The sequence below is a fragment of the Mauremys reevesii genome, linkage group 10 (genome assembly GCF_016161935.1).
Source record: "Mauremys reevesii isolate NIE-2019 linkage group 10, ASM1616193v1, whole genome shotgun sequence".
NCBI classification, from domain to species: Eukaryota; Metazoa; Chordata; order Testudines; family Geoemydidae; genus Mauremys; species Mauremys reevesii.
In genome coordinates this window covers 15,122,915-15,149,133 of record NC_052632.1, presented here as the reverse complement: position 1 = coordinate 15,149,133, position 26,219 = coordinate 15,122,915, and the positions used below count along the sequence as shown (strand labels likewise).

Below are 26,219 nucleotides of genomic sequence, written 5' to 3'. Positions count from 1 at the left end.
GCATGTGCTAGGCAGTCTATGGCATTGGGGAGCTCTTGGAGCCCTTTTCTTCCTGTCCTGTAGGAGCAGCTCAGTATCCGGGTAGGTTCCCCGCAGGAAGGTGAGCTGCATCCCCCTCCCAGCTGTGTGTTTCCCCATCCCCCAATCAGAGCAACCGGCTCTTCTGTTTACTGCAATAATAAATGTTCCCCACTTGCCTAGTGCCTGGCATGCTCGTTTCCCCCGGGCGAGTGAGATTGTGCCACTGAGGCCGTCCCCAGTAAAATGGATCAAACTGCAGCTGTCTTGGTCTCTGCATCCTTGGGTGGGGGCGGCACAGCTCCAAAGACCTGATCCCAACAGCAGAGCCACAGACAGGGTCTGGGGGTGGCTGCAGCCCAAAGAGCATGACATAAGCTAGGGCAGAGCTGCTGCTGAGCTGGCTTCTCCATGAGCCTGTAAACAGGGTGGGGTGGTGCTGTGTATGGTCCTAGCAAAGGAGGCAGCATCTGGGTCTTTCTGCAATATTGTGACAAGTCCATACCAGCTCTTCCTGCTGACTCAGCGCCAGCTCCCCCCACCCTGTCAGTGCCTTGTGGCAGGCTGGCTAGTGCTCTACACTTCCTGGCCTTAGGCAAAGGGGTGTTTGCACCAGGGTGGCAGTGAAGGGAGAGGAGGGTCTGAACCTCCAGTGGGCTGGAGGCTGGGCCCTTTCATTTATCAGATGGGATGCCCCTGGCCCACACCCTCAACCTTATCCCCAGCCCATGCACTAGGTGATGGGAGGGAACGGGCCTAGCTGGAGATGCTCCTCCCCTCCAGCTCTCTGTCTTTATGGAGGGGTGACTATTTGCAGGAGGGTTGGGGCTGCCCCGATGGATGTGACTAACCTACTCAGACCTGGAACAAGAGGGCAGTGCCAGATGTAGCTGTCCTGTCCTGTACTCACTGCTGGGAGCTGCTGTGGCCACCTTCCAGCCATAGGCAGGCAAACATGCTCCCACTGTAGCTCTCTGCTGAGCTGCTGTACAGCAGGGACCCGAGATTCCTGCCTGATCTGCCCTAGCCTGCACTCCACAGTCATGCAGCACAGCTGCTGTAGTGTTCCTTCACGACGCTGTATGGAGGCAGGCTCAGGCAGCAGCCGCTCTTACAGCTGGGCTTTCCAGAGCCCTGGCTCCCAGGGCCAGACCCAGAGAGCTGAAGGACCAAGACATTTGGGGATTCTGCAAATCCAGGCAATGGGCCCTGCTCTGCAAGTGTGGACAGAGGAACAGTCCAGCTCATCCTCCAGTTAGCCTGAGCCAGGCTCTGCCTTCTGTCAATGCTCTCACAGGTTTGATTTGAAACCCCAACCCATTTAACATCTGACTAGTGCCACGCAGCAGCACAAGGTTGGGGGGCACGGTCCTAAGGGGCTGAGCCCCTCGTGTTGCAATGCCAATCCAATCATAATCCCACACAGCTCATCGTATACATGCTGCTCCCTCGCACTCCGATCCCAACCAGGAGCCGCGTACAAAGGCCAAGGGAGAAAAGAACAGTTTGTCCAGCCCCTCAGGGACGGCTGTCAAACGGGCTGGATGAGCTGGGCTGCCAGTGAAAGGCACAAGTTTGAGCTGACTGTGTGCTGGATTCATAGTGAAGGGCCTGGGACTACAGCAAGAGGGAGATTTAGCCAAATTGCAGCAGGTGCCCAGATTTCCACCCTTGGTCTGTCACACTCTAGGGCAGGCTAGGCCAGAAGGCAGTTCTCCTCAGCCACCTCCTCCAGAGGCGAGTTCCCCCTTCCCCTGCACAGAAACCACAGACGGGATGAGCCAGGAGCTTCCTATACAAAGGGGGTTTATTGCAGTAGAAATCACTATTTACACAGACGCACCCTCTTATTTACACTCAACCTTTACAGCCCTGGTGCTGGAGTAGAAGGAGCAGAGACCCCGCTCCACATTCAGAGAGGAATGTTACTGGTTTTCAGCCCATCTGTGGGAAGAACCTAGCCCTTCCTTCAACTCACAGGCCCTGCCCGGTGACCAGCTAGGGGCAGACAAACTGTGGCTCCCAGCAGGGGCCGGGTTAACATACACTGGATCCGACGCTAGAGTCTGGAGTCCTGGAAACCAGCCAAGTCTCCAATCTTATATGCATGGACAATGCAACGTTTAAACAACAGAAACCTCTGCTGTCAGCAAAAGAACCGGGGAGAGGAGCTGGTCAGCACAGACAACGCCAGGCACCCTGACAGCTCAGTAACTAGTCGAGATTGCACAGAGAAGAGGGACAGAACCAGAGGCTGACAACGTTCCCTGAATTCCAAGGGCTTTGGTGTCAGCTGAAGATAAACATCTGAGATGCTGAGAAACACCAAGGGGCAGACATAGACGCCACCCTCTGTACATGGGGACTGCGCCCACTAGCCACTCCAGAACCACATCAGCATCAGAGAGGCTTACAAGGAGCATTACCCAGGACCACCTCCCTGTGAAAAGGAAGGAAGGAGGGTCCACGAGTCAGAGCAATAGCTTGGGACTCTGGAAACCAGGGGTCAATTCCCTTATCTACCAGACTGTGTGTGACCTTGGGCAAGTCATTTAACGTGTCTGTGCCTCAGTTCCCCCTCTGTAAAATAGGATTAATAGCACTGCCCCACCTCACAGCAGTCTTGTGAGGTGCTCAGGTGTTATGGTAATAGAGACCATAATAAGTACCTAAGACAGATACAAATAGCCACATGCCCAAGTTATTGCTCCTAGATTCCCAGCTGAGACTGGAACAGAGGGTTAGGGGACAGCTGGTCCTTCCCACTCATCTTTACTGAGAGGAAGTGGCAGCTCCCCACCAAAGGAACTGGGGGAGGTAAGATACGCCCAGAAGCAGCAGAAAGATGCTCTGGTGTTTTCCAATATTTGGGAGGGGACTTATTTAGAGAGAAGACTTAAGAGAGACTGTGAGCTCAGCACAATGGGGCCCCAATGCTGACTGGAGTCTCTGGATGCTATTGTAATATACATAAAATTCAGACTACCTGGCTGAGGAATCTGCTCCTCAAGGGAAGGGGTGGGAGCCCAGAGGTGGCGCATTTATAGCTAGATTGGACACCATGCTAGTAACTGTATAATAGGGCCCAACCCCCTGGGGTTGGACACTACAGACTCCTAAGTGTTGAATTATAAAGGCCCCAGGTTGCACTGGTATATAGGTTAGCAGGGGCAGATTCAGCTATTTTCCTGAGGCTCTCAGGTGTGAGGTTGGGGGAATCCATTTGACTCCCCAAATAGACTACATGGCTCTTTTCACAGTCACTGGGGTAGGAGGGGTTAGTCTAGTGAAGGAGGCTGGGCATTCTGGTGTTTCCAGCTGGCAGCACATGGGGAAGTAACACACAGGCTCCAGCTCAGAGTGAGTCCGTCCTCTTCCGAGCAAACACAGCCGACATGCTTTTGACAATGCTGCGGATCCCAGTTCCCTTCTTCAGTGCCAGCTTGGCCTCGCAAATGCGCTCTGCCAACCCCTGGAAGACCATGAGTGCCCCATGATAGGCCTCAGCTGCAGAGACCTCATAGAACTTGCAGTCCATGGAGAGCGCCAGGAGCCGGCCCTCCTCACTGGAGACTGCCCGCCGGTGGTGCAGGTCCCGCTTGTTGCCCACAATGACGATGGGCACCTTCTCCTGGCTTAGAGCCTCCTTGGCTGCCTTGATGACCTGGACTTTGGGGCGCAGCACGTTGAAGCTGGCACGGTCGCAGATGCTGTAGACCAGGACAAAGCCATCTGCCCACTGGACTCGCTTTTCCTTGGCAGAGCTCTCATCCACCCGGTCCTGGGGAAGGAGAGATGGGACAGGAAGATGGGGTGGAGTTTGATAAATGAGTGAGTCTCTGGGGAGGATGTTAGTGCTGACAAAGGTTACACAATCATCCGGCTGGGCTGGAAACTGAAGCTCCTACACTACTCTTTGAACAACATACAGGTCGACTGCAGCTGGGTAGTGACCCTGCCAGTCACATTAACCCCGATCTGGAAACACCAGCTGCAAGAAGAGAGAGACTTTGGTTCTGGTCTTGGCCAGCACAGGGCCACAAACTAGACTGGCACCCAGAACCCAAAGGTAAAGTTTTTATCACCTAATCTCCTACACCCAAACCCAGCCACCTCCGACTCCCAGGAAGGGTAGGGAGGGGCACTTCCACCAGTTTGGTTCAAGAAGGCTGTGCTTGCACCTAGCAGCACCTTACTGCCCTTCTGTGCAAAGCATCCAGGCTCAAGAGCAGCTGGAGGCTTCTGACTCCACGCTGGCAGAGATGCAGCACACCCCGTCTCTGGACAGGCAGTCACATCCTCCCCAGGGAGGAGCACTCCGTGGACAGAAGAGGACAGGGAAGGTGAGGGGGAAATGAGAAGAGCAACACCCTCTGAGTAAAGGGAAGGGGAGGAGCGATACCTGGCAGAGCCCACCAATGCTAGGCCAGAACACTTTGGAAGAGACTAGTGTCAGGCCTACTATCCTCGCCTCGCATTGCGTGGAGCAAAGAGGGCTTTTGGCCAGGCTTGCTCTGGCTGCAGGTTCTACGACTGGCGTTCTCAGCTTAGGCCCTCACTTGGCACTCCCTGCCACGTCTACTGAACCAGTACAGGCCGGGGAGGGGGAGGTGGGTGGGATTCAGTCAGGTCCAGTACTGAGCTAGCTGCTGCTTCATCCCCTTTCTTTCCCACTGGGGACTAGTGGAGCAGGGTGGCAAGTCCTGCACTGCTGCTAGCCTGGGAATACAGTCTTTGCTGTCCCAAGGCCTTTACCCTCCAGCTGGAAGCACAAGAGAGGCCCCATCCCTGCAAGCTGCCCACTAGCCAGCTGGTTGGCCCAAAGGTTAGTCATGGTTGGAGAGAGTCGGAAGCAGGGGTTATGGTCTGGCTGATGCTTCAAGTCCATGGTTTGCCTTTGGGTTTCCTTAGCTAGGGGAATAGTTTTTCCTTGGGGCAAGAATATGAGACAGCAGCAGCAGAGGTCCCTCACCTGTGAACAGGGGACGTCCCATATGTGGACATGGATCTCTCTGCCCTCCATTGCCAGGCTGTGGCTGTAGATGAATTCTGCCAAAAGGCACAAAGATCGCTGCATGTATCGATCACAGACAACCAGAGAGCCATGTCCTCTCGATGACAACCCTGCCACCCACTGCCTCCCTGCTGCACACACCCTCCCCTCCAGGTGGGAGATCAGCCTCCAGGGTGCAAGGAACATGGCCTCTGTGCTGTACGTAAGGCACCAGACGCATCTAGCATGTTGGCATTCAGCCAGAGAGTCTGCCATCCAGTAACCCAACCTGCCGGGGTGTCCATCTCCCTCCTGTCCTTCAGTCAGTGCACTTGCACCTGCGTCCCCTCTAGCTGCCCCACACGGGTCACACAGGAGCCCCTCACACCTCTACAAGAAACGCTTCTAAATGCACAAACTGGTTCCAATGAGTAGATTTAACCCTTAAGCCTGCAGGTAGCAGGCAACAGCCCTGGAGAGGAAAAGAGGGGGCTCAGGAAACAGCCAAATCCCACACAGAGAACCAGTCACGCAAATCAGGACTTTTCCAAATTGGTCAATTCACACCCCACAAGGACAAGGGGAAGTTAACACACAAGCCCCCAGCATGGCACTCACCCATGTCTCCATATTCCCCGATGAATCGCCTGGTAAGGAAACGCACCGTCAAGGCTACAAAGAAGAGAACGGGGGGGGGAAAAAAACCTAAGGATTTTAAATACAATTTTTAGTTCCCATGCAAACCCAGGCGGAGCGATTACTACCCTGAGCCCAGCTCAGCACCAGCCACAGCCTGGTGTGGACAGCCTGCTCTGCAATGGAGCCATCTCTCCATTTCTGTATCCATTAAACTCTCACTGAGCTGTGTGTGAACAATCTCTATTTTATTTCACACATTGTCCAACCAGCAGGTTTGCTAAGAAAGGATGAATAGATCAGGAACTCTCCCAAACCAGCATTTCAATGGACTGCAACCGACTAGGAAGCATTTTCACTTACAGAACATACCAATCATGAAACTCCCTTGTTGTCTCAGAGGATGCGCTCTGCTTTCCCTCCTGGAATCACAGCTGTTTGAGATGGAATAGACCAAACTGGTCCCATCTCAGCTGTCTTTTGGCTATGGCAGGATTGTCCCCAACAGCGTATTCGCCAAGCTTTGTCCAGTTCGATTTTAAAAGTCCCTATGATCTAGCTCACAGTCATATCCCTTCCCTTGGGGGAGCTTTCCCCAGCTCCAGGGATCTCCCAGCTAGGAAGTTTTCCATGTTCTCCCTGCTCTTCCTTTGGTGATTAAAGTTCTCACCTGATTTCCCCACGCTCTCTGCTCCCATAACTAGCACATTTGCTTCCATTTTCAGCGTGGTGGGATTGGACACCTCCATCAAGGGCTGGTGGTCTGGGGTGAAGCTGGCACTTCTGCGCAGAGGGATTCGGAGAACCATTTGTAGATCTCTCTCTCTCTCAGCAGAGTCTGTCTGTCTGTCTGCCACTCCACTGTTAGAGGTAGACTGACTCCCGTCTCTTCCTATTCTAGCCCTCACTGAGGGAGTAATCTGCATGGGCCATACCATTCCCAACGGTTGCAGGGGGTGACACACCAAGAGCGACAGACCTAACCATTCATTGTAAAATTCCCAAGATTAAAAAATCCCAACTTTGATCCCAATCAAATCATCCTAAAAGAAAGCCCCCAAACCTGACCCTGCAGTAACGGAGGGCTGCTGGGGATCCTGATGGGGTGAAAGAGTGTCTGACTTCAGCAGCTGTTCTCCAAACCATGTCCTATAGTGGATCCTCAGCTGAGCAGCTGCCAGCTCCTTCCATGCATTAGGCATGTCACTTGGAAGGACAATCCATCCATGGTACCTCACCCAGCAGGCATCACAGAGCTGCATTCTTCCCACTTTGCTCTTACAGGATGAATTATGGGGTTTCTGATGAGGAAGGCAGGTCTGTTCCCACCCCCTCCCCATAACTCCGCTAAGCCACCTTGATCTTGACCTGCAGCACCCCCCGTTATTCCAGTGCTCCCTGCCCCCAGCTCTGCTGATACATCTGTTATGACATGCAGCTCCCCACTCCTGTTTCAATCTGCCACCAACTCCCCTCCCACCCAACACACACACTTCATTCCTGACTATAACACTCCTTGACCTAGACTGTCGCACAAGCAGGGACTTCTAATTGTGTCCTTATGTGCAATGACTCTGTGATGTGGCCAAACACTCACTAGTTGAGATCACCAAGCTCATTTCACTTGTGACAGGAGCACAATTAACCCAGTTGTCCAGAGCGGTCATTCAGCCCATGACCTCTCACCAGGGCCGAGACTGCACTGTATTTTGAATGAGGGGATTTGTAGTGGCTGAGCGGACTCCCAGACCCCTGTCAGGGATGGCACTGAGGAGGTGTCTTTGTGCCAATCTCACCCATGTCACCCCTCCTCAGTCCACAAGGCTGCCTTGCCCAGCACTCTCACCATGTCACCTCCACCTCCTTGACCGGCTCCCGCTCCTCTACTGCACCAATTTCAAGCTTCTTGCCCCAACCCTTCAGGGCCCTTCACAACTCTTCCCTTCGCCGTTGGCATCACATCAGCTCCTGGCCCCTCTCCCCAAGCCACCCCACCTCCTGAGCACCTGTCTTCACACCACCCCCAGCCTGGCACACCCCATCCCCAGGGGAATCATGCAATAAACCTCCCCCCTGCACTGAGCTACAAAGACACCGCCATGTGAGCCCACCCCATCACTCCTGACAGCCAGAGTGCCTACACCAGATCAGACAGTGTTTGGCTGGCTGGCATAAGGGGCAGTTGGGGAAATGGGGTGGCTGGGCTGGGGGAGCTGATGACCCTGGTTGGAATAGGATGGTGACAGGGCTTGGTGGGGGTTGGCAGGGTTGGGAAGGGGATGGCACAGATAGGGGGCTGATGACTCTGGTAGGGGGATGGCAGGACTGTGGGGATGATACCCCTGGTTGGGAGGGGTGGCAGGAATGGCAGGGGGTCTGATGATGCTGGATGGGGGTGGCTGGGCTCGAGTGTGTGTGATAATCCTGGTTGGGGAGGGGTGGCAGGAGGACTGGGAAGGGTGATGACACTGGTTGGGGTGTGTGGCCGGGCTGGGGGAAGCTGATGATACTGGTTGGGGTGGCAGGATGGGGGGTGGCTGATGTAGCTGGAGAGGGATGGCAGGGCTGGGGGCAGGCCCCTGGTGGGTGATGACTCGGGGTGGCAGGGCTGGGGCTGATGACGCTGGGGAGGGGGGTAGCAGGGCGGTGGGGGGGGCTGATGTAGCTGGAGAGGGATGGCAGGGCTGTGGGGGGCAGGCCCCAGGCTGGTGATGACTCGGGGAGGGGGTGGCAGGGTTGGGGGGGGGGCTGATGACGCTGGGGGGGGGTAGCAGGGCGGTGGGGGCGGCTGATGTAGCTGGAGAGGGATGGCAGAGCTGTGGGGGGGGGCAGGCCCCTGGCTGGTGATGACCCTGGGGTGGGGGTAGGAGGGCTGGAGGGGCCGATGACGCTGGGGTCTGACTCTCCGGGGGATCACGTCAATGCCCGGCCGGGAACACTGGTCCTACGGGCCGGGCTGGCGGAGTTGACGCCCCTAGTGGGGGCGGCGCTAGCGGGGCGGGACGGGACTCGAGACCCCCCAGGCCGGGGCGCGCGCCTGACGCCATCCCCGTGCGCCCGGCCTGGGGCTTGTTACTGTCCGGCCGGGCCGAGGGGTGAGTGCGGGGCTGCCTGGGCTCCGCGCCGCGGCCTCAGATCGTCCCCGGGGCGGGACTTCCCTGGGGCTCAGCCCGGTACCCCCAGTGCCCTGCGAGAGGGGTACAGGCCCAGCATGACACCCCCCCCCCCCGCAGCCACTGCCCTGGGATCAGCGTGGTGACCCGCTCCTCCCACCCTGCTCTGCCATCGGGAGGGACTCAACCCCCCCCCCAGTCTCTAGCACTTCCCTCCCCCCTGGGGAGATTGCAGGGTCTGTGTGTACCTGCGGGGGTGGGGATTTGCTAGGGCCCTGGGTAGTTATGGAGAGCGCCGCCCTCCTGGTTAGTGGTGGTGCCCAGAGGCCTTGGTAAGTGGCACCAAGAGGCACAGATTATCAGTTGTGCCCATGTCCCCAGCCTGTCCCCGTTTTAATCAGATGAGTGGGGGAAGGGAGTGACCCGCATGTCACCAGGGCAGAGTCAAGGTGAAGTGGATGAACTCCAGGTACGGAGGCATCGTTCAGGCTGTGCATGGGGAACTGGAGGAGATGCACAATGGGGAAATGCAGACTGACTGTGGGGATAAAGTCCTGGCTCTGGGGTTGAGCTGGCTGGGGAATGGCTCCCCCAAGAAATGTGTGGGAGCCCCAAAACTAAGGATGTGTGAAACAAGACTGGATAAAGCTCTAGTAAATGTACAGTAGGTCCTAGCTCTGCACCGACACTGGGTAGCTGGATCCTGGAATTTTTCCAGCTCCACTCTGCATCCCTCAATCAAATCATCAGGAACCTTTCTCGATGGTTGCTCAGAGGCAATTCTGGCATGAATCAACATTAACCCAGCTTCTCTCCTTACAGCATGTGGGCAGAGAGATGGTGCCTGCACTTGGCTTGGGGCTCTCCTGACTTTGCTGCGATTGCTGACCATGGGTCTGAAAGCTGAGGCCCAGCCTCGAGCTGAGGAGACTCCCGTCAGAGTAGCTGTGCGCATTCGACCGCTGCTGCCCAAGGAGCTGTTGCATGGACACGAGGCCTGTCTGCACGGGGACCCAGAGACCAATGAGGTGACCCTGGGGCGTAACCGCCATTTCCACTTTGATGCTGTCTTCACTGAATCCTCAAACCAGGAGTCGGTGTATGGCGCCTGCGTGCAGCCGCTGGTCGAGGCCTTCTTTGAAGGCTTCAACGTTACTGTGTTTGCTTATGGCCAGACTGGCTCGGGCAAAACCTACACCATTGGGGAAGCAAGTGTCTGTGAGTATCTGGAGAAGTAGCACATTCCTAGTCTTGTCCCCCCCCCTTGATGCATGTGTAGCAATGGTTCCCTCCCCCACCCACTGCCCAGGGCCTGGCTGTGAGCAGGGCAGACAGGACTTCTTGGGCTGGTTTAGTAATAATAGCATGAAAAGCTGGTGACAGTGCAACCTCAAGGCTGAGAAATGAAGCAGGCAAAAAGTTGAGGAAATTCAAAGGCTCCTCAGCTTGGCCATACTGCCTGTCCTGCACCTGTACCAAGAGAGGACACAACTCTTTTTGGTGCCCAGTTGATAGAGAGTTTTTATGTTTAGCTGCAAAACTAGACACTGCACATACATAGTATTTTTCTGTGTCCGATGCAATATTCCCATAGGAACCTGATGTAACTTTTGCAAAACTATTCATCCACTGGCTTGAGATCAGTAACTCTGTTTGAGCAGCACATGAAGTATGGTTGCCACTTGGTTATCTTGGGAAGGTCAAGCAAGGAGATTGTTTTGTGATTTTCTAAGGGTGTCTTCACTTTTGACTTTCCTGAGCCTTGCTTCCTTTATTTCTCAGAGCTGTTCTACACTAAAAACTTACATCAGCATAGCTACATCTCTCGGAGCATGAAAAATCCACACCCCTTAGAGATGCCGACCTAACCCCCAGTATGGACAGTGCTAGGTCAATGGAAGAATTCTTCCATCAGTCTAGCTACTGCCTCTCAGGGAGGTGGATTAACTAGAGCGAGGGGAGAACCCCTCCCGCCGCTGTAGCAAGTGTCTATGCTGAAGTGCTACAGCAGTACTGCTATAGCTGTTTAAGTGAAACATACCCTAACTAAGCCTTAACAGAAGGAGTTTTGCATTTAATTTCATTGTAGGTTTTTGTTGTTGCAATTTCCTTTTCCCCCTTTTCTTGAGCTTCTGCTGTTCAGTTCCCGTAAATGCTTTTATACTGAAGGGCTGGCTGTTTTAGTACCTAAGGCTCCTTAAAATATTTACTGCGCGTGTGCAGAAAGATAGCTATAAAAATACTGAATTGCTTTTGTGTGTTCAAGCTTGGCTTGACTTTTCCTTTTGCAGTTGGGAGTCTTCATGCCAAGTTTGAGGCTTATAACTTCAGATGGTTTGGGGATATTGAAGGACCCCCCCCCCCCCAAAAAAAATCAATGTAAAACTTAATTTAATTTAAAGAAATTCTCAGCCCAGAAGAACATTTTTTTTTAATTGGAGAAAGTTCTGAGTGGTGCTGGATTCAAAGGAAATCACATTTCAGCCTCAGCTATAATGTTTGCGACCTACAGATATTGTAATTTACTTTTCTCTCCTTAAGAAAGCACTTCACAACTCCATATATGCAGTACCACCAAGTATATGTCTTCACTGCACAGTTAACCTGGGTTCTTCACCATGTTTTAGCCCAACCCCCACAGGACTTTCCACACAGAAAAATCTCTGACCAAGGTTAAACCTGGACTAGTTTACATGGCTAGGGGTGTGGGTTAGAGCCCAGACCTTGCTTTCACTTAGGCTGCAGCCTGTCCATTTTGCAGAGAGGATTCAGGCTAAATCACTCGAGTGCTGATAATCCTCCAGTGCCTTCCCACAATTCCTCCCAAAAGACAGACAAATTTTCCTGCAATTGACACAACTGGCTGGAAAAGAATCCTAGAACATCTCAGTACAAAGAACTGTGGGGTATGCCTCCAGACACAAGGCAAGTGCAGAAACAGTGAGGACATGGGCATAGTTTGGCTGTGGGAATACTCACACCCAGGTTAGGTTAACTGTACTGTGAAGACATACCCTAAGGTGCACTATCTCTGGGTGAAGGGCAGCAGGAATGCAACAGTGGGTTGAGGGGAATTTTGGACAAGGACCCTAGGACCTCCTATGAGAAGTGCTCCTTGGGGCCTTTAATATGGACCCTCACTGCTGAGCACATGGGATGGTGTAAAGCTGTTCCCTGTGGCATACTGTCCTTGCGGCATGAGATGTGCTCTGCTTTGATTGCCCCCTGCTGCACACCGCACTGGGGTTGGCTCTCTGGGCATCCGCTGCTTCTGGTGATTGTGTCTGTCTCTCCCTGCCAGCTTCCATCAATGAGGATGAGCAGGGCATCATCCCACGTGCCATGGCTGAGACCTTCAAACTCATTGATGAGAATGACCTGATTGACTACACAGTCAGAGTCTCCTACCTGGAGGTGTATAAGGAGGAGTTCCAGGACCTGCTGCAAGTGGAAACAGCCAGCAAGGACATCCTGATCCGTGAGGACGACAAGGGCAATATTGGTACATGTGACTGCTCTTAGACTCTCCTCCTGGACTGACTCCCGTGGCCAGGGCTGGGCGTGTGTTCCTGCAAAGCAGTGCACCGTGCTTCTGCCCTGACAAAGAAGCGATTGCCTCCATTACTCTCCCCCGCCCAGCCCCTACTATGAAACTTATGACTGGGTGACCACGGCTGGGACTCAGATTTTTGGCTACGGTAGCATGCAGTTACTGAATACGGAGCATAATATGTGCTCTGACTGGGGGGTCCCAGCTTTATCTAAGGGCCTTTTTTTCCAAATGTGGGTGGAGCAACATCCCTTCCAACATCTTCAGTAACTCAGCTGTGCAGGTCCCCTGGGGCTGGAAATGCATTTCACATGTGGCCATTTAACGTGGGGGCAAAAGGAAGTCTCCTGGCACCTGAGATCTCACTTGCTGTCCATGCAGCTGGCCTTGGCTAGCAGGCTCTGCTGAACAGTGCAAGGAGAGCTTTTCTATAGCCCCGCCGGCACGGGGCTCTCGCCTTTGAACACTAGCCACGTGCCCAGTAGTTACCTTATGCACAGTAAGTAATTGTGGCCAAACAAACCCACACTAGCCTTGGGGCGGGTTCCCTGTCTTCTAGGGGCAGCTCCGGATTACGTATTCTCTTAGGCTAATGGAATATATGAAGGGCATTGCTAGGACAATATTGGATGAGACACCGGCTTTAGTTCAGTGCTGCTCTGCTGTCTGATGTCTCTGGTCCATTCCCTCTGGAATTCCTGGTTCCAGCAGCACCACGTGATGGTGATGGCAGCAGTCGGCATGGAAGGGGTCTAAAGGGACGCCCTCAGGGTGCAGGTCTCCATTTTCAACAACACTTAAGATTTATGGCCCCTCGCCTTTCTCAGGCACCGTCGGCTCTGAGAAGCTGAGTCGGGGTGTGCTGTGGAGGCCTCCAAAGCGATTGTATGCGATCGGGACCAACATTTCAGTCCTGGGGCTGTTCCCAAGGGTAGCTAAGCAACCTCATTTTTCCGCTTCACTACATCTTTGCTCTGCCCATTATTTATTTGGTGAGGCTGGGGTGGAAGGGTTTGTCCCCCAGACAAGTGAGCCAGCGTTGGGTGCTTAAAATAGATACCTATGGCTGAATGCAGGGGCGTGGCCCATGATGAATTAGCTGGGTGCATAGTCTGGCCCTTTCAAGCAGCCCTACAATAACAAACCGGTGTACCCTGCTGACTGGAGGAAAACCCTTTGGGTGGGAAACAGATTTCCCTTCTGGGAGTTACTCTGGGAGAGTCCTAACTGCCCTTCCACCCCCCCGAACATCCTAGCTGTGTCTGCGTGTGGCTTTCCCCGGCAGTGTCTGAGTATCCATGCCAGCGCCGTCACTGCCCTGTTTGTCTCGTTGCAGTGCTGTATGGGGTGAAGGAAACAGAAGTGGAGGGGCTGGATGAGGTCCTGAGCCTGCTGGAAATGGGCAACACAGTCAAGCACACAGGAGCCACCCACATCAACACACAGTCGAGCCGTTCACACACCATCTTCACAGTAACCATGGAGCAGCGGCGCGGTGCCGGCCGGCTCCCCCACCTCACCCTCCACGACGGGGCCTCAGCCCTGGCCTCCGGCCAAGTCCTGGCTTCCAAATTCCACTTTGTGGACCTAGCGGGCTCAGAGCGGGTGGTGAAGACTGGAAACACGGGGGAGCGCCTGAAGGAGAGTATCCAGATCAACAGTGGCCTGCTGGCTCTGGGGAATGTGATCAGCGCCTTGGGAGACCCCCGCAGGAAATGCAGCCACATTCCCTACAGGGATTCCAAAATCACCAGGTACCCCATGGTGCCTGGGCCACCCACATCACTCTGCTCATCTGGCTGGTGCTCTCTTAGCCCCGTAGCAAGGACACCAGCCTTCTTTACTCCTTCCCAGCATGCCGAGGGGCTTGGCTGGGTCTTGGCCACCCTTGCCCAGTCAGGGTTGGTGGCGGCCACAGTTGAATTTGCCGGGTCTCTTGTCCCTGCTGCTCTCGCTTGGAGGCTCTCTGACTGGTTCTGAAGGGGTCCGCTGGCCATCTCTCCAAACGGCCACAGGTATCCAGGCCTGTCAGTCCATCCTGTTTGGCTGGAGGGGTCCTGGAGAAGCAGGGAGCCAAGGATAAGCGTGAAAGTCCAGCTTGTTCCAATGCTGCTGCACCGTAAAACATTAGGCTGGGTGGCCTGCGCTGCTGTGGCTCAGGGCACTGGGACTGGGATATGGAGGCTCCTGTCCGTTCCTGTCTAGCAGTGACTAGCAGATGCTCCCATCAGCTGGCGGTTTGGGGCCTGTGTGAAGGAAGGTGGTCTCAGTCTAGTTCCTAGCCCGGACAGGGTCACATAACCGGCCCCCCTGTTGGCATGCCCAGCAGAGGTTATTGGAGCCCCTCTTACCCCCAGAATTGGCTGCTGCACTGGAGGCATTTTCACCAGAGGTCAGCATGAGGGACGCGTGCAGTGCTTCAGGCTGTGCTCTCCCTCTCCCGTAGGGACATGCAGGAACTCAGGGCTGTTGTCCTGGCCCCTTTCCCCAGCACTGAGCTAATGGGAAAGCGTTTTGTACCCCGGGGTTTACCCTGTCAGAGGGGTGGTGCTGTGAATACCCTGTCAGCCCCGGGCATGTCTGCTGTCGTGTGGGCTGCTGCCCCTAGCTCGGGTCCGATGTCTCCGCTCTTCTCCTTAGGATCCTGAAAGACTCCCTTGGGGGGAATGCCCAGACTGTCATGATCGCCTGTGTCAGCCCTTCCTCCTCTGACTTCGATGAGAGTCTCAACACGCTGAACTATGCCAGCCGAGCTCAGAACATCAAGAACAAGGCCATGGTGAACTGCCGCAGGGAGACGGAGCACGTGGAGGAGCTGCAGCTTCAAATAAAGAACCTGCAGAGGGCGCTGGAGCAGCGGCACCGCTCGGAGACCCGTATCATAAACCGCTCCGACACTGCCAAGCGGTGCCCACAAGAGCACCCGGCCCGCTTGCTGGCAGAGTGCGCCCACTACCGGACATGCACGGACGCTGCCTACCAGCTCCTGATGGAACTGCAGGGGGAGGGCAACCTGAGCGTGGAGCAGATCCTGCGGGTGAAGGAGTGGTTGTGCGCGGTCGAGAGCGAGAGGAGCGAGCTGACCTCTGCCTCTGGACTGGATAGTGGCATTGAGAGCACCTCCGTAGAGGATCGGCACCCCAAGGCACAAGGCTCGACGTCGCCACGGACTCAGGTATTGGGGTGTCGGCCGTGTTTGGGCGCTGGGCAGTGAGAAGTGTCAGTACAGCATCACCTGCCCCAGGCCAGGCTCACCGGCGGTGACGCTTGGGGCTAGAGAGGAGAGCTAGGAAGCACCTGGGGAGGACAGTAAAGGAAAAGCTGCATTGGCAGAGGGAAAGAAGAGAGTGAGATGAGCTTGTCTCTGTATTAGGCCCTCATTGGAGCCCATCTGTGGATGGGCACAGCCTCCTGGGGTAGAGGGGAGTAGTATGGGCCAATGGTTAGGGGTAGCCTGGGACTTGGGAGACCTAGGTGCAGTTTCATTTCCCTCTGAATAACTCAGCAGTCCCTGTCCTCCACAGAGGACAAAGTGCTTCTCAGACATCAACTAGGAAAGCTTCCCAATCCCTCTGAGGACCCTCCCGCCTGCCTCCCCACTGAAAGGCAGCTGCTGTTGGGGTGGAAAGCAGCATCCACACAGGGAGTGTGGCCAGGGCGTGAGGGAGAAGCCTGGATCCTGCTGGCAGACGGTAGCAAGGCAGAACGGTGGCTGGGTACCAGTGGGATTTTTTTTAAAGGTGAAATTAAACTAGCTTCAGATGTCGCGTGGAACGTACCTACTCCTCTGGTGGGGAAAGCAGCTGTACAGCTAGAGAAGTTATTTCAGTGAGTCGGGGTGGGAGTGTGTGTGTTGGGGGAGCCCCACTGAGCACATCCTGCAGCACTGCAACTCTTCCCTCCCAGCAGCATCCCCCAGTGCAGCCTGACTTAGTAACGGGCTAAATAACATCTTTCTTCTCGGGCTTGTCACCCCAAGCACAAGGGGAGGAGTGAACAGGCCTTTGTGTCTGACTGGTGGGACACCGGACAGCAGACATACCTGTTTGTGCCGTGTGTGGGGCAGGGAGAGGAGCACAGTGGTACAGTGACGTTTTGGGGGTTACTGATTTCGTCTCTCTTCCCTTCCCTGGGGGTAGGTGAGCACAGAGAAAGCACGTGAGGCAGCCAGAGACGAGCACCTGGCCCAGCTGCAGAGACAGGTGGAGCGTCTGGAGGAGGAGAACCGTGACTTCCTAGCTGCCCTGGAGGATGCCATGGAGCAGTACAAACTGCAGGTACTGCTGGCCTCTGCCCATGCCCAGGGGAATCCCTGACCCAGCCGTCCCCTCCCCTTCCTGTTGCCGGCAACCTGCATCTCTCTGTCCTGATGGGCAAACCCTCCCTGCACCCTCTTGGGGTCCATTGCTCCCTTTTCAACCTTCATCGCACCTTTGTTCCTCAGAGACTGGGCCCAGCTAGGGAGTCTTTAATTTCAAATGCTGCCTGGCCTGGGCTGTAGATTCTCCCTTCTGGGGTGGGATTTTCCTGTTGGGTTTTTAGTGCCGCCCTTTCCCCCCCCACGCCCGCCCCAAAACCCAGCCAAATCTCCCTGCCTATCTCATCTCTCCTATTAATCTGCCACCCCTTTTCTGGATGGCACAGACAGTGGGGGCGGGCAATCAGGGAGAGTGCAGCATGTCCTGTTTGTACTGTGCTAGCAGCAGGCCTGAGAGACGTGCGGGGAAATCCCATATTCCGTTGTTTTTCAGAGTGATAAGTTGCAGGAGCAGCAGGATGCCATCTCGGAGCTACACGTGCGCCTGGAGATGGCGATGCCAAACCTGCAGGTGCCCGAGCTGCTGCAAAACGTTCACCTGGTGGAGCTCACCCAGAGACCTCACACGGCTCCGCTGGATACCGCGCGGTCCCATGGCCTCAGCCTGGGCCAGTCGAGCCGGAGAGTCCGTTGTGGAAAGGTGGGTGTGGAAGTGCTTGCTCTTGGGAAGGGCTGGCTCCCCTGACCGGAGGAGCTGGCCTTTCCCACGGTCAGGCTGTAACTCGTCCCTAGGCGTGGGTGTTGTCCTCCCTGCTGTGGAGCCTTTGCTCAGTTTGGGGAAAAACTAGTTTCAACCAAGGCTATGGCTACACTTGCACTTCAAAGCACTGCCACGGCAGCGCTTTGAAGCGCTAAGTGTAGTCAAAGCGCCAGTGCTGGGAGAGAGCTCTCCCAGCGCTGGGAGCTGCGCTCCCAGCGCTGGGGCTTTGACCACACTGGCGCTTTGCAGTGCCGCAATTTGCAGCGCTGGAGAGGGTGTGTTTTCACACCCTGCTGCAGCGCTGCAAATTTGCAAGTGTAGCCATGGCCCAAGTCTGAGCACTTGCAAATTGCATCCCGAGCTCAGGCTGCAGATAAAGCCTTGTGTGCTGCACAGCTGGGAGCAGCTGGCTGGGTCCAGGAACTCACCAGCCCTGCTCACAAAGCCACTGAGCTCCACATTGTCTCCTTTCTTTATAACTCAGTGCCCCCCCCGAGCCCTGGCCCTTGCGCAGTGTGTCCATCTTTCCGTGCATGACTCTTCCCCCGCCCCCTCCCCAGCAGCTCAGCAGCAGCCCATCCCACCTGGGGGAGGACCTGGTGGTGCATTGCCAAAGCCGTGCCTGCGCTCAGGAGGCCAAAGCCGTGATGCAGATGAGGGAGAGCAGTGAGGACTCTGAGCCATCCTGGGAGGAAGAGAGGGAGCAGAAACGGTCCCTGCACCAGCGCAGGTGAGTGTAGGCTGCACACACGGGAACGTCGGCCGGGGCCGCTCACTGAACACCATGTCTGCTTCCCTTGATTAAGGACTTGTCCCACCACCAGCCAGAGACTCCTGCACCAGGAATTGGGCTGGCTCTAAATGAGCCACCTCGGAGCCCTTAGCCAGGTGGGTGCCATGTCCCCTAAGCCCGAGAGGCACTTGTAGAACTACAGAAGCCAAACCGGAGCGTGTGTTTGTAATGACCGAACTGCAGATTAGCGTCTAACTGCTTGGTGAGGCTGGTGCTGGCGGAGGGCAGAGGTGCTGGCCTGATGGCCCCGGAGACTGAGCCCACCCTGCACAGCACAGGCAGGGGCAGCTCAAGCTTCCTCCTTCTGTATCTCGGCCCTGATTTGGAGGGGCCATTTTTAGAGTTGAGAGGTGAGCTCCATCTCTGGGGCCATTCAGGCCTTAGCCAACTGCTGGCTTGGAGGATGTGAGCACCTGTCCACTGGGAAATGGACTGAGCTGGATTTGAGTCTGCTGCTTCCTTCCTGATCCCAGCCCCTCTGGAACCCGTTCCCACGGAGCACAAGGGCAGCCTCGTCCCTCTCTGTTGGGCTAGTGCCACGTGGCAGGCTTGGAGCAGGTTCCTTCTTCTCTCAGCTGTAGCTGAGCCTGCGCCAATCTAAACTGATCTGCTGCTATTCTAGAAATGGGATCCGAAGCTGGAGCAAGAAGGACGTTTCCGGCAAGGGGTATGAGGAGCAGAGCAGAGGCAGCTCGTTGCCCGTGCAGGAGGAGCCCCCGGAGCTGCCCAAAGGTAAGTGGAGACTGTATCCTGGGGGGGAATCTTCTGAAGGCTGGTGATGCCTTCAGCCCCTGTTGTCTGGGCTCCTCACCGCTGCCATGTGCTCTGCTCTGGAAAAGAAAGGTGGTGCAGGGGCATCCAGACGGCCCAACCTAGGCCAGAGCCTGAGGGCTACCATGACTAGTGCAGAACGGAGCAGATGGTGGCCCAGCCACTGGGGAGGATAGCTCAGTGGTTTGAGCATTGGCCTGCTAAACCCAGGGTTGTGAGTTCAATCCTTGAGGGGGCCATTTAGGGGTCTGGGGCAAAAAAAAAATAGTTGGGGATTGGTCCTGCTTTGAGCAGGGGGTTGGACTAGATGACCTCCTGAGGTCCCTTCCAACCTGATATTCTATGATTCTATGCTGGGATCTGTAGTCTTTGAGGGCTGTAGCAGTGTCTTAAAGATGAGGGCAACCATGGACAGCGTTCCGCCAGATCTGGGCCACAGCATTATTGGCTTGATGTCCCCTCTCCACCTTGCTTTTGGGACGGCAGCTTCCTGGGCGAGGTCCTGAAGCAGGCTCACTCTGTGTTGCAGAGGCCTGCAGGAGGAGGGAGCTGGCTGGTCCCAGGGAAGGCCTTTCAGGGAAGGACTCAGAGCGGCGGCTGGTGCAGGCCCAGCAGAAGATCCGGGAGCTTGCAATAAACATTCGCATGAAGGAGGAGCTCATCGCAGAGCTCATCAAGACAGGTGCAGAGCTGCTGGTGTGGCGATGTTCCTGCCAGGGAGGCTTGGGGGCTCTTGCGATTACACCTATGGGAGGAGGTGCTGAATCTCTGCCTGTCTTCTCTCCTGGAGGGACATTGTTCCCTCTGTTCCTCCAACTCTGCTTCCCTCCCTGTGCGCCTTCCCCATTAGGCCAGGTTCGCAGTGAGCTGAGTGACCTTCCCTGCCATACTTGTTACCATGAGCATAGCCCCACTTCCTGGATCAGGGCCAGCTCCGGGCACCAGCAAAGGAAGCAGGCGCTTGGGGCAGCCAATGGAAAGGGGCGGCACGTCCGGGTCTTCGGCGGCAATTTGGTGGCGGGTCCTTCCCTCCAAGAGGGAGTGAGGGGCCCACTGCCGAATTGCCGTTGAAGAATGAAGCAGCACAGTAGAGCTGCAGCCGAAGTGCCACCAATCGCGGCTTTATTTTATTTATTTATTTTTCTTAGCTTCGCCGTTTGGGGCAGCAAAAAAGCTGGAGCCGGCCCTGCCTGCATCTTGTGGGGTTTCTCTTACTGCTAGCAAGGGGGCTCCCTCCTCAGCAGAGAAGTGGGCCCTGTGCCCAGCTGCTTGCCTGGCCTCAGCAAATACTGACTGAACCCTTGCATGCAGTATAAGACAATCCCCTCAGCCATCTCGCCCCCCCACGCTAGTGTTGCTTCTGCCACCACCTACTGGTTGAGATCCTTCCTCTTGGCTTCTCCTCCTGCTCCCTCAGGGTCTCTCATTGGAGGAGCTGAGGTAAGGAAGGGTGCTGACTGGAAGGGGAGGAGTCACAGGATCCCGCCCCATCTACTCTGACCAGCTGTCACAAAAGCTAGAGCAGGGATTGCTGGAGATCAGACCAGCAGGGCTGGTGGCGTAGGTGGTATGCCGCAGGGGGGCTTCCTGCAGGATGAGCCAAGGGAAGGGTGGGAAATCTGATCCCCAGGAAAGGGAAGTGACTCGTTGTCTGTGCACCTGTGCAGCAGGCCTGGGTGCCCTGCGGAGGCTATTCTAGCACAGCCCAGTGTCCGAAGGCAACAACTGCTGCTCCTGATGGGCTGGCGAATGCCTGAAGCTGCCAGGTCCATACAGGCCCTTGGCGTTGCTCTGCCGCCTGGAAGGGAGCGGGGGCGGGAGGGGGCAGAGCAGTTGGTGACCGTGTGGATTCCCTGGTGGTTTCAGGCAAGGATGCCCAGGCTATGAACAGACAGTACTGCCAGAAGATCTTTGAGCTGGAGCAGGAGGCAGAGCAGGTGCGAGCGGAGCTGAGCAGTGGCCAGAAGCAGCTGCAGGAACTGGAGGGGAGGGAGCCCCAGGACGCTGGAGAGAAATGCAAACTGCAGGAATATCGCACGAGGGTTGCAGCAGCCCAGAGCAAGGCACGGGTCAGTGTGAGCGCGGGGTCCTCGGCTCTCTGCCCTAGCTGGGAGGAGTTGAAGCACCTGCAGGCTGAGCACAGCTTGCTTGCCCCTGGGCTGTGGCTCCTGTGTCGGAGGGGTTGTCGAAGGAGTAGGGTTGGGGGCTTTCTCTCTCTCTAAAGGCTGTCGGGTTCTCCGAAGGGCAGGGTGGTATCCGATTTCCCGGCCTCGAGTCTAAGGGCAGCCGTCCCATGGCAGGTGCTGCGAGAGAAGAAGCAAGTGACGGAGAGGCTGGTGTCGCTGTCTGCCCAGAGCGAGAAGCGGGTGCGGGAGCTGGAAAGGAACGTCCAGCTGATGCGGCGGCAGCAGGGGCAGCTGCAGAGACGCCTGCGTGAGGAGACGGAGCAGAAACGCCGCCTGGAGACAGAGATGCACAAGCGGCAGCACCGAGTCAAGGTAAGAGCTCGACACCTGGGTGCCAGCCAAGGGCAGAGGGTAGCGCTGGGGTGTGTCCTCACCAGCAGCAGGTTGCAGAGGGGAGCCTGTACTGCATTTTCTGGAGTAACAGCTTGGCCCAGCGAGTGGAGTCTGAGGCTGTGAGGGCTCCAGCCCCATCTGTCAGTCTGAGCTCCTGGGCGCGGGATCAACCTGTTCTCCCCCCCACTTCACCCCCAAACTAATGGCTGCTCCCCACTGTGCAGGAGCTGGAACTGAAGCATGAGCAGCATCAGAAGATCCTGCGCATCAAGACGGAGGAGATTGCAGCTTTCCAGAGGAAACGGAGGAGCGGCAGCAATGGCTCTATGATCAGTCTGGAACAGCAGCAAGTACATAGCAGTGACCCACCTGTTCAAACGGGGTGGGCACTTAGGGGAGCCCTGCACCAGATTGGTAATGTCAGCAAAGGTGTCTGGCCCCCATGCCCTGATTGGCAGCTGTCCCTGGAATCGCTCCCCGGGAAGGACAGACTGAGCTTGACCCACATCCCCTTACACTCACTGTTTCCTCCTTCCCCACTGGGCAAAGCTCACATGTAGCCTCTGCTCTGGGCCCCACATATTCCTGGGACCTGAAGTGCACTGACCTGTCCTAGCCAGGACCCTCCTGAGCCCCAGTAATCCCAAATGGCTGGGGCATGGAGCAGCTGTGGTGAAGCCTTGTCTCTCAGACGGATGACAGGAGCTTAGGACATTAACCTGTTACTCAGGAAACCTGGGTTCTATTCTCTATTCTGCCACAGACTTCCTGTGTGCCCTTGGGCAAGTCACTTAGCCTCTGCGTGCCTCAGTTCCTCCTCTGTACACTGGGGTTAAGAGCACTGCCCTAGCTCAGAGGGGGGGGGTGAGGATAAATCCATTAAGGGGTGAAGCATTCAGATCTGCAGTGGTGGGGCCAGAGAAGCTTCTACTAGCTACTCCTGCCTCTCTTCTTCCCCCCTAGACCTAACCTCCCTCCTGTCCGTGACCACATCCTCCCCCCATCCTCTCCCTCTCTCTCCATCAGAAAATCGAGGAGCAGAAGAAGTGGCTGGACCTGGAAATGGACAAAGTCCTTGAGCAGCGTCGCGCCCTGGATGAGCTGGAGGACGAGCTGAGGAAACGGGAAGCCATAGTGGCCAAAAAGGAAGCGCTACTGCAGGAGAAGAATGGCCTGGAGAACAAGAGACGCCGCTCCAGCCAGGTGGGATGCGGGAGGTCCCTCGGACACAGCTGCACCTGCTGGGGAATGGGGAGCGGGAGAGTGCTTGCAGGAGTGAGGTGCCTTGGCGGGGCTGTGGTCTGGACTGAGGCAGCATCAGCAGAGTTTGGGGTAGAGAATAGTGCCCACGCTGTGTGACTTTTGCTGACTCTGCCTTTTCCTGACCTTTAATCTGAGCCACATCGGCCTCTCCATTAAACTCCTGCCTTGGAATCTCCTCTCACTGTGGCTTGGGCTGTGGTTTGGGTGAATTGCCCTTGGCTTGCCTGGGTGTCGTGGAGGGCAGTTGCAGGGCTGGGTTTCCCTTGGGGAGAAGCTCAGGTGAGGTCTTGTTCCTGCTGCTCCAGGCCTTGACGGACGACATCGTGCGGGTGTCCAGCCGCCTGGAACTCCTGGAAAAGGAGCTGACGGAGAAAAACGGGCAGCTCCGCCATGGCAGCGCCCACGATCAGCAGCAGATCCGGCAGGAGATCAACAGCTTGCGCCAGGAGAAGGACCAGCTGCTCAAACAAAGGCTGGAGATAGACAACAAGCTACGCCAGGGCACCCTGCTATCCCCGGAGGTAACCAGCTGCCTCTTGGGCCCACGCCACCGCTCGTGTAAATAGCGTGAGGGTGTCTAGCAAAGGGCTGTGCGCCAAGCCTCAGAGCTACGTTGGTCACATGGAAGAAGACTGTGATGGGCCTGATTTTTGCACATCACTGTCGCTCCAAATCTAGCACAGTTGGGTACAATTTTCACCTTGGAAGAGGCCTGAGGCTGGACAGATCTGCGAGGGGAGGCCGTGTCTGTAGCAAGGGGCATTGGCAGAGCTCTGTGTGTGTTGGCTACGAGTGGAATAAGAGGGGGGGCTCAAGAGTGAGGGGCCCTGGCAGGGCTGAAGCCCGGGTGTAGCTTGCAGATCACCAACCTGACTGCTCTGGGTGGGTTCCGCTCCCCCTCATTCTAACCCAGGAGTAACTGCAGCTCCCTTCCTCCTCCCCGGGCGGCAGGAAGAGCGGATCCTGTTCCAGCTGGACGAGGCTATTGAGGCTCTGGATGCTGCGATCGAGTACAAGAACGAGTCCATCACATGCAGGCAGCGGGTCCTGCGGGCCTCGGCCAGCCTGCTCTCCCAGTGCGAGATGAACCTCATGGCCAAGCTCAGCTACCTCTCCTCCTCCGAGACCCGAGCTCTGCTCTGCAAGTACTTCGATAAGGTAGGATCCAGATCGGAGGGCGAGGGCAGGGCACCTCTCAGCTTGGGACTGTGGTGTCTAATCAAATGGTACTTCCCTCCTGCACTCTGCTGTACCTGTGCCCAGGAGTCCTGGTCCTTTGCTGGCTTTCTACTGGGAGGGGGGCAGCCCCCCTCTATTCCTTTTGTAGCCTGCTTTCCCTATGACACAAAAGCCCCCAGCGTTGCAAACACTCTGATTGGGGCAGAAGTGCTGGGTACCACAGCTGGGCTCTGCTCTAGCTGGCCACCTGCCATTGCTCTCAGCTGCTGCATGGCTCCCCCTGGTGGCAGTGAGGCAGCTGTGGCCCTTTGGAAGTGGTGGACTCTATTGAAGACCAAGCCCTTTTTGCTCCTTAGCAAGAAACTAACTTGATCAGTGGGGAAGAGTGAAGCTTCCAAGCTTCAGTAGGGTTTGACATGTGGCCTGCTCTTGGGCCCGGGGCAGGTGGTGACCCTGCGAGAGGATCAGCACAGGCAGCACATTGCTTTCTCCGAGCTGGAAATGCAGCTGGAGGAGCAACAGCAGCTAGTGAACTGGCTGGAGGTGGCTTTGGAGCGCCAGCGCCTGGAGATGGACCGGCAGCTCACCCTGCAACAGAAGGAGCACGAGCAGAACATCCAGTTCCTGCTCCAGCAGAGCCAAGGTAAGGCCCTTGTCTCCCTATGCTCATGGAGATGAACCTGTTCTTCCCACAAGCCAAGTGGGCTCATTGACACCCCTGCCTTAGTTAACCCTTCCATGATGGAGTTCTGTGGCCCAGTGGCTCCTCCACTTCATGGACCCTTTGCAGGGCAACTGCAGCGCGGTTGCCAAGCCCCACAGCCTGTAATAACGCTCCTTCTCTTTGTAGAGCACATGGGTGAGGGGCTGGCCAGTAGCAAGCTACAGTTTGAGGGAAGAATCCAAGTGCTGGAAAAAGAATTGAGCCGCTACATGTGGGCAAACCAGGTGCTGAACCAGAGGCTGAGTAATCTGAGCCACCCAGGCCAGAGCAAAGGTGAGGAAACCCCTGCTGGTGGGGGTAGGGAGTGCTGCTTGAGCTTTACCCCCCAGACATGCTTTCATTTGCCTGCATGTGACCAGGTAGAAACTCCCATTCCTTTAGCAGCAAGAGTTTGAGGGGAGAGCCTATGCTGGGCCAGTTGCCTCTGGATTGTTATCCATGCCCACTCCTTCCGTGCAGAGAGGAGGGTGCCCGTCAGCAATCTCTTGCTGTAACTGGCACACACTTGAGTTTCCCGGACTTATCTAAGGGTCAGCAGTAACTCTCCTGAGAACCACTTCTCTAACCACCTGTCTCCTCCAGCAGGAGTGGAGAGACGCATGCTCGGAGCTGGGGACAGACCACCTGCTGTACCTGGGACCTGTGACGAATCAGGCACTGGTATTGTGGAACAGCAGGCTGCCACTGAAGGAAGCCATAAGTGCGGGGATGAGAATAGGGACTTGGTGCATGCACCTTTACCAGCCACATGGAGGCGCTCTTCACTGCCCAGTGACAACCCCTTGGGCCCAGAGGGGATGCAGCAGCGAGCGGCAGAGTACCTCCTGAGACTGGGGCAGCCCCACGACATGGCCCTGCCATGGAACCTGGCTCCTCTGCCCAAACCCTGGAGGGAGCTGCGCAGAGCCAGCCTCAATGTTGCTCCAGTGCCCTCCCATCCAGGAATGATTGATGTCAGGAGAAATCCAGTCTAGACTCAAGCTTCGAACACTAACTGTGCCCAGCGCTAGAAGAAGCAAGCACTGCCATGTGTAGCTAGTAAATACCTTCCTGCTCTGCCTAGGCAGCTTGGCTACAACCGTACTGCATTTCATTGAGGACTGGGGTGGGAGGTAGCAATTTTTCCTTGTGAAAATGTCCTAAAAAGGCAGCTGATGGGAGGTACAATCAGTTGCACTTTGGTGTTTCCAGCACAATAGTGTTAGCTGGGCAGTCTTCCCTGCCCCCATCCACAGCAGCTTCCCATGGCAGAGCTCTGGTCAGGGCCTCTACCACTATGGACTTATGTTTACAGTTCTGGAGCCTGCCTGCTCCTAGGTGGAGTTTATCCTGCTGGTGTCGCCCCAAGGGAAAGCCTCTATTGGCTGCAGCAGGGGGAGCTGCTTTCTGACACTAGCACTAAGTGTTGGGGACTTGTAAATATCTTTGTAGTAACTTTTTTACATTTCTGCTGTAACTTGCTAATAAAGCAGAGTGAGTTTTATTAAATCACTTGTCATTCAGTCTCCTACGCGCACTTAACCCCTGAGGATGAGGCACTGGCTTGGGAACATGGAGCCTTTCAGTTACAGGGTAGGGCAATTGTTCTGTGTGCTAGGTCTTATCCATAACCTGACCCTTATGACCAGACTTAACCTTTTTT

General features: G+C 55.9%; 2 protein-coding genes across 9 annotated transcripts; one reads left to right on the top strand and one right to left on the bottom strand.

Moving 5' to 3' along the window:
- Nucleotides 1-1,633: 1,633 nt before the first annotated feature.
- On the bottom strand, nucleotides 1,634-8,136 carry LOC120372901 (ras-related and estrogen-regulated growth inhibitor-like protein). Of its 5 annotated transcripts, none has more exons than XM_039490418.1 (5): nucleotides 7,759-8,136; nucleotides 6,318-6,430; nucleotides 5,630-5,683; nucleotides 4,991-5,067; nucleotides 1,634-3,799 (listed from the first exon to the last, which is right to left on the bottom strand). In XM_039490418.1, exons 1-5 carry the CDS (start codon nucleotides 7,761-7,763, stop codon nucleotides 3,374-3,376), a joined length of 675 nt encoding a protein of 224 aa, XP_039346352.1. In that variant the 5' UTR covers nucleotides 7,764-8,136; the 3' UTR covers nucleotides 1,634-3,373. The 5 variants fall into 5 exon arrangements, with proteins under 5 accessions (XP_039346352.1, XP_039346353.1, XP_039346351.1 ...); XM_039490419.1 differs by lacking the exon at nucleotides 7,759-8,136 and adding an exon at nucleotides 7,494-7,590; XM_039490417.1 differs by lacking the exon at nucleotides 7,759-8,136 and adding an exon at nucleotides 7,494-7,534 and having other exon boundaries at nucleotides 6,318-6,567.
- Nucleotides 8,137-8,650: 514 nt separating this feature from the next.
- On the top strand, nucleotides 8,651-26,068 carry KIF7 (kinesin family member 7). Of its 4 annotated transcripts, none has more exons than XM_039490843.1 (19): nucleotides 8,651-8,742; nucleotides 9,583-9,978; nucleotides 12,062-12,262; nucleotides 13,647-14,064; nucleotides 14,951-15,485; nucleotides 16,450-16,587; nucleotides 17,062-17,268; nucleotides 17,892-18,058; nucleotides 18,744-18,853; nucleotides 19,422-19,574; nucleotides 20,759-20,961; nucleotides 21,193-21,390; nucleotides 21,636-21,761; nucleotides 22,438-22,614; nucleotides 22,980-23,195; nucleotides 23,626-23,832; nucleotides 24,298-24,496; nucleotides 24,704-24,850; nucleotides 25,163-26,068. In XM_039490843.1, exons 2-19 carry the CDS (start codon nucleotides 9,651-9,653, stop codon nucleotides 25,549-25,551), a joined length of 4,119 nt encoding a protein of 1,372 aa, XP_039346777.1. In that variant the 5' UTR covers nucleotides 8,651-8,742; nucleotides 9,583-9,650; the 3' UTR covers nucleotides 25,552-26,068. The 4 variants fall into 4 exon arrangements, with proteins under 4 accessions (XP_039346777.1, XP_039346775.1, XP_039346778.1 ...); XM_039490841.1 differs by having other exon boundaries at nucleotides 17,889-18,058; XM_039490842.1 differs by lacking the exon at nucleotides 8,651-8,742 and adding an exon at nucleotides 9,121-9,229 and having other exon boundaries at nucleotides 17,889-18,058.
- The last annotated feature ends 151 nt before the right edge of the window (nucleotides 26,069-26,219 follow it).

Coding starts and splice junctions, on each gene's coding strand:
- KIF7 (XM_039490841.1), top strand. CDS start 9,651: ATGGGTCTGAAAGCTGAGGCCCAGCCTCGAGCTGAGGAGACTCCCGTC. Junction 12,263..13,646: donor GGACGACAAGGGCAATATTG/GTACATGTGACT, acceptor GTCTCGTTGCAG/TGCTGTATGGGGTGAAGGAA. Junction 21,391..21,635: donor AGCGGCAGCACCGAGTCAAG/GTAAGAGCTCGA, acceptor CCCACTGTGCAG/GAGCTGGAACTGAAGCATGA.
- LOC120372901 (XM_039490416.1), bottom strand. CDS start 6,585: ATGGTATGGCCCATGCAGATTACTCCCTCAGTGAGGGCTAGAATAGGA. Junction 5,684..6,317: donor AGAGAGCGTGGGGAAATCAG/GTGAGAACTTTA, acceptor TCTTCTTTGTAG/CCTTGACGGTGCGTTTCCTT. Junction 5,068..5,629: donor CGGGGAATATGGAGACATGG/GTGAGTGCCATG, acceptor GCCTTTTGGCAG/AATTCATCTACAGCCACAGC.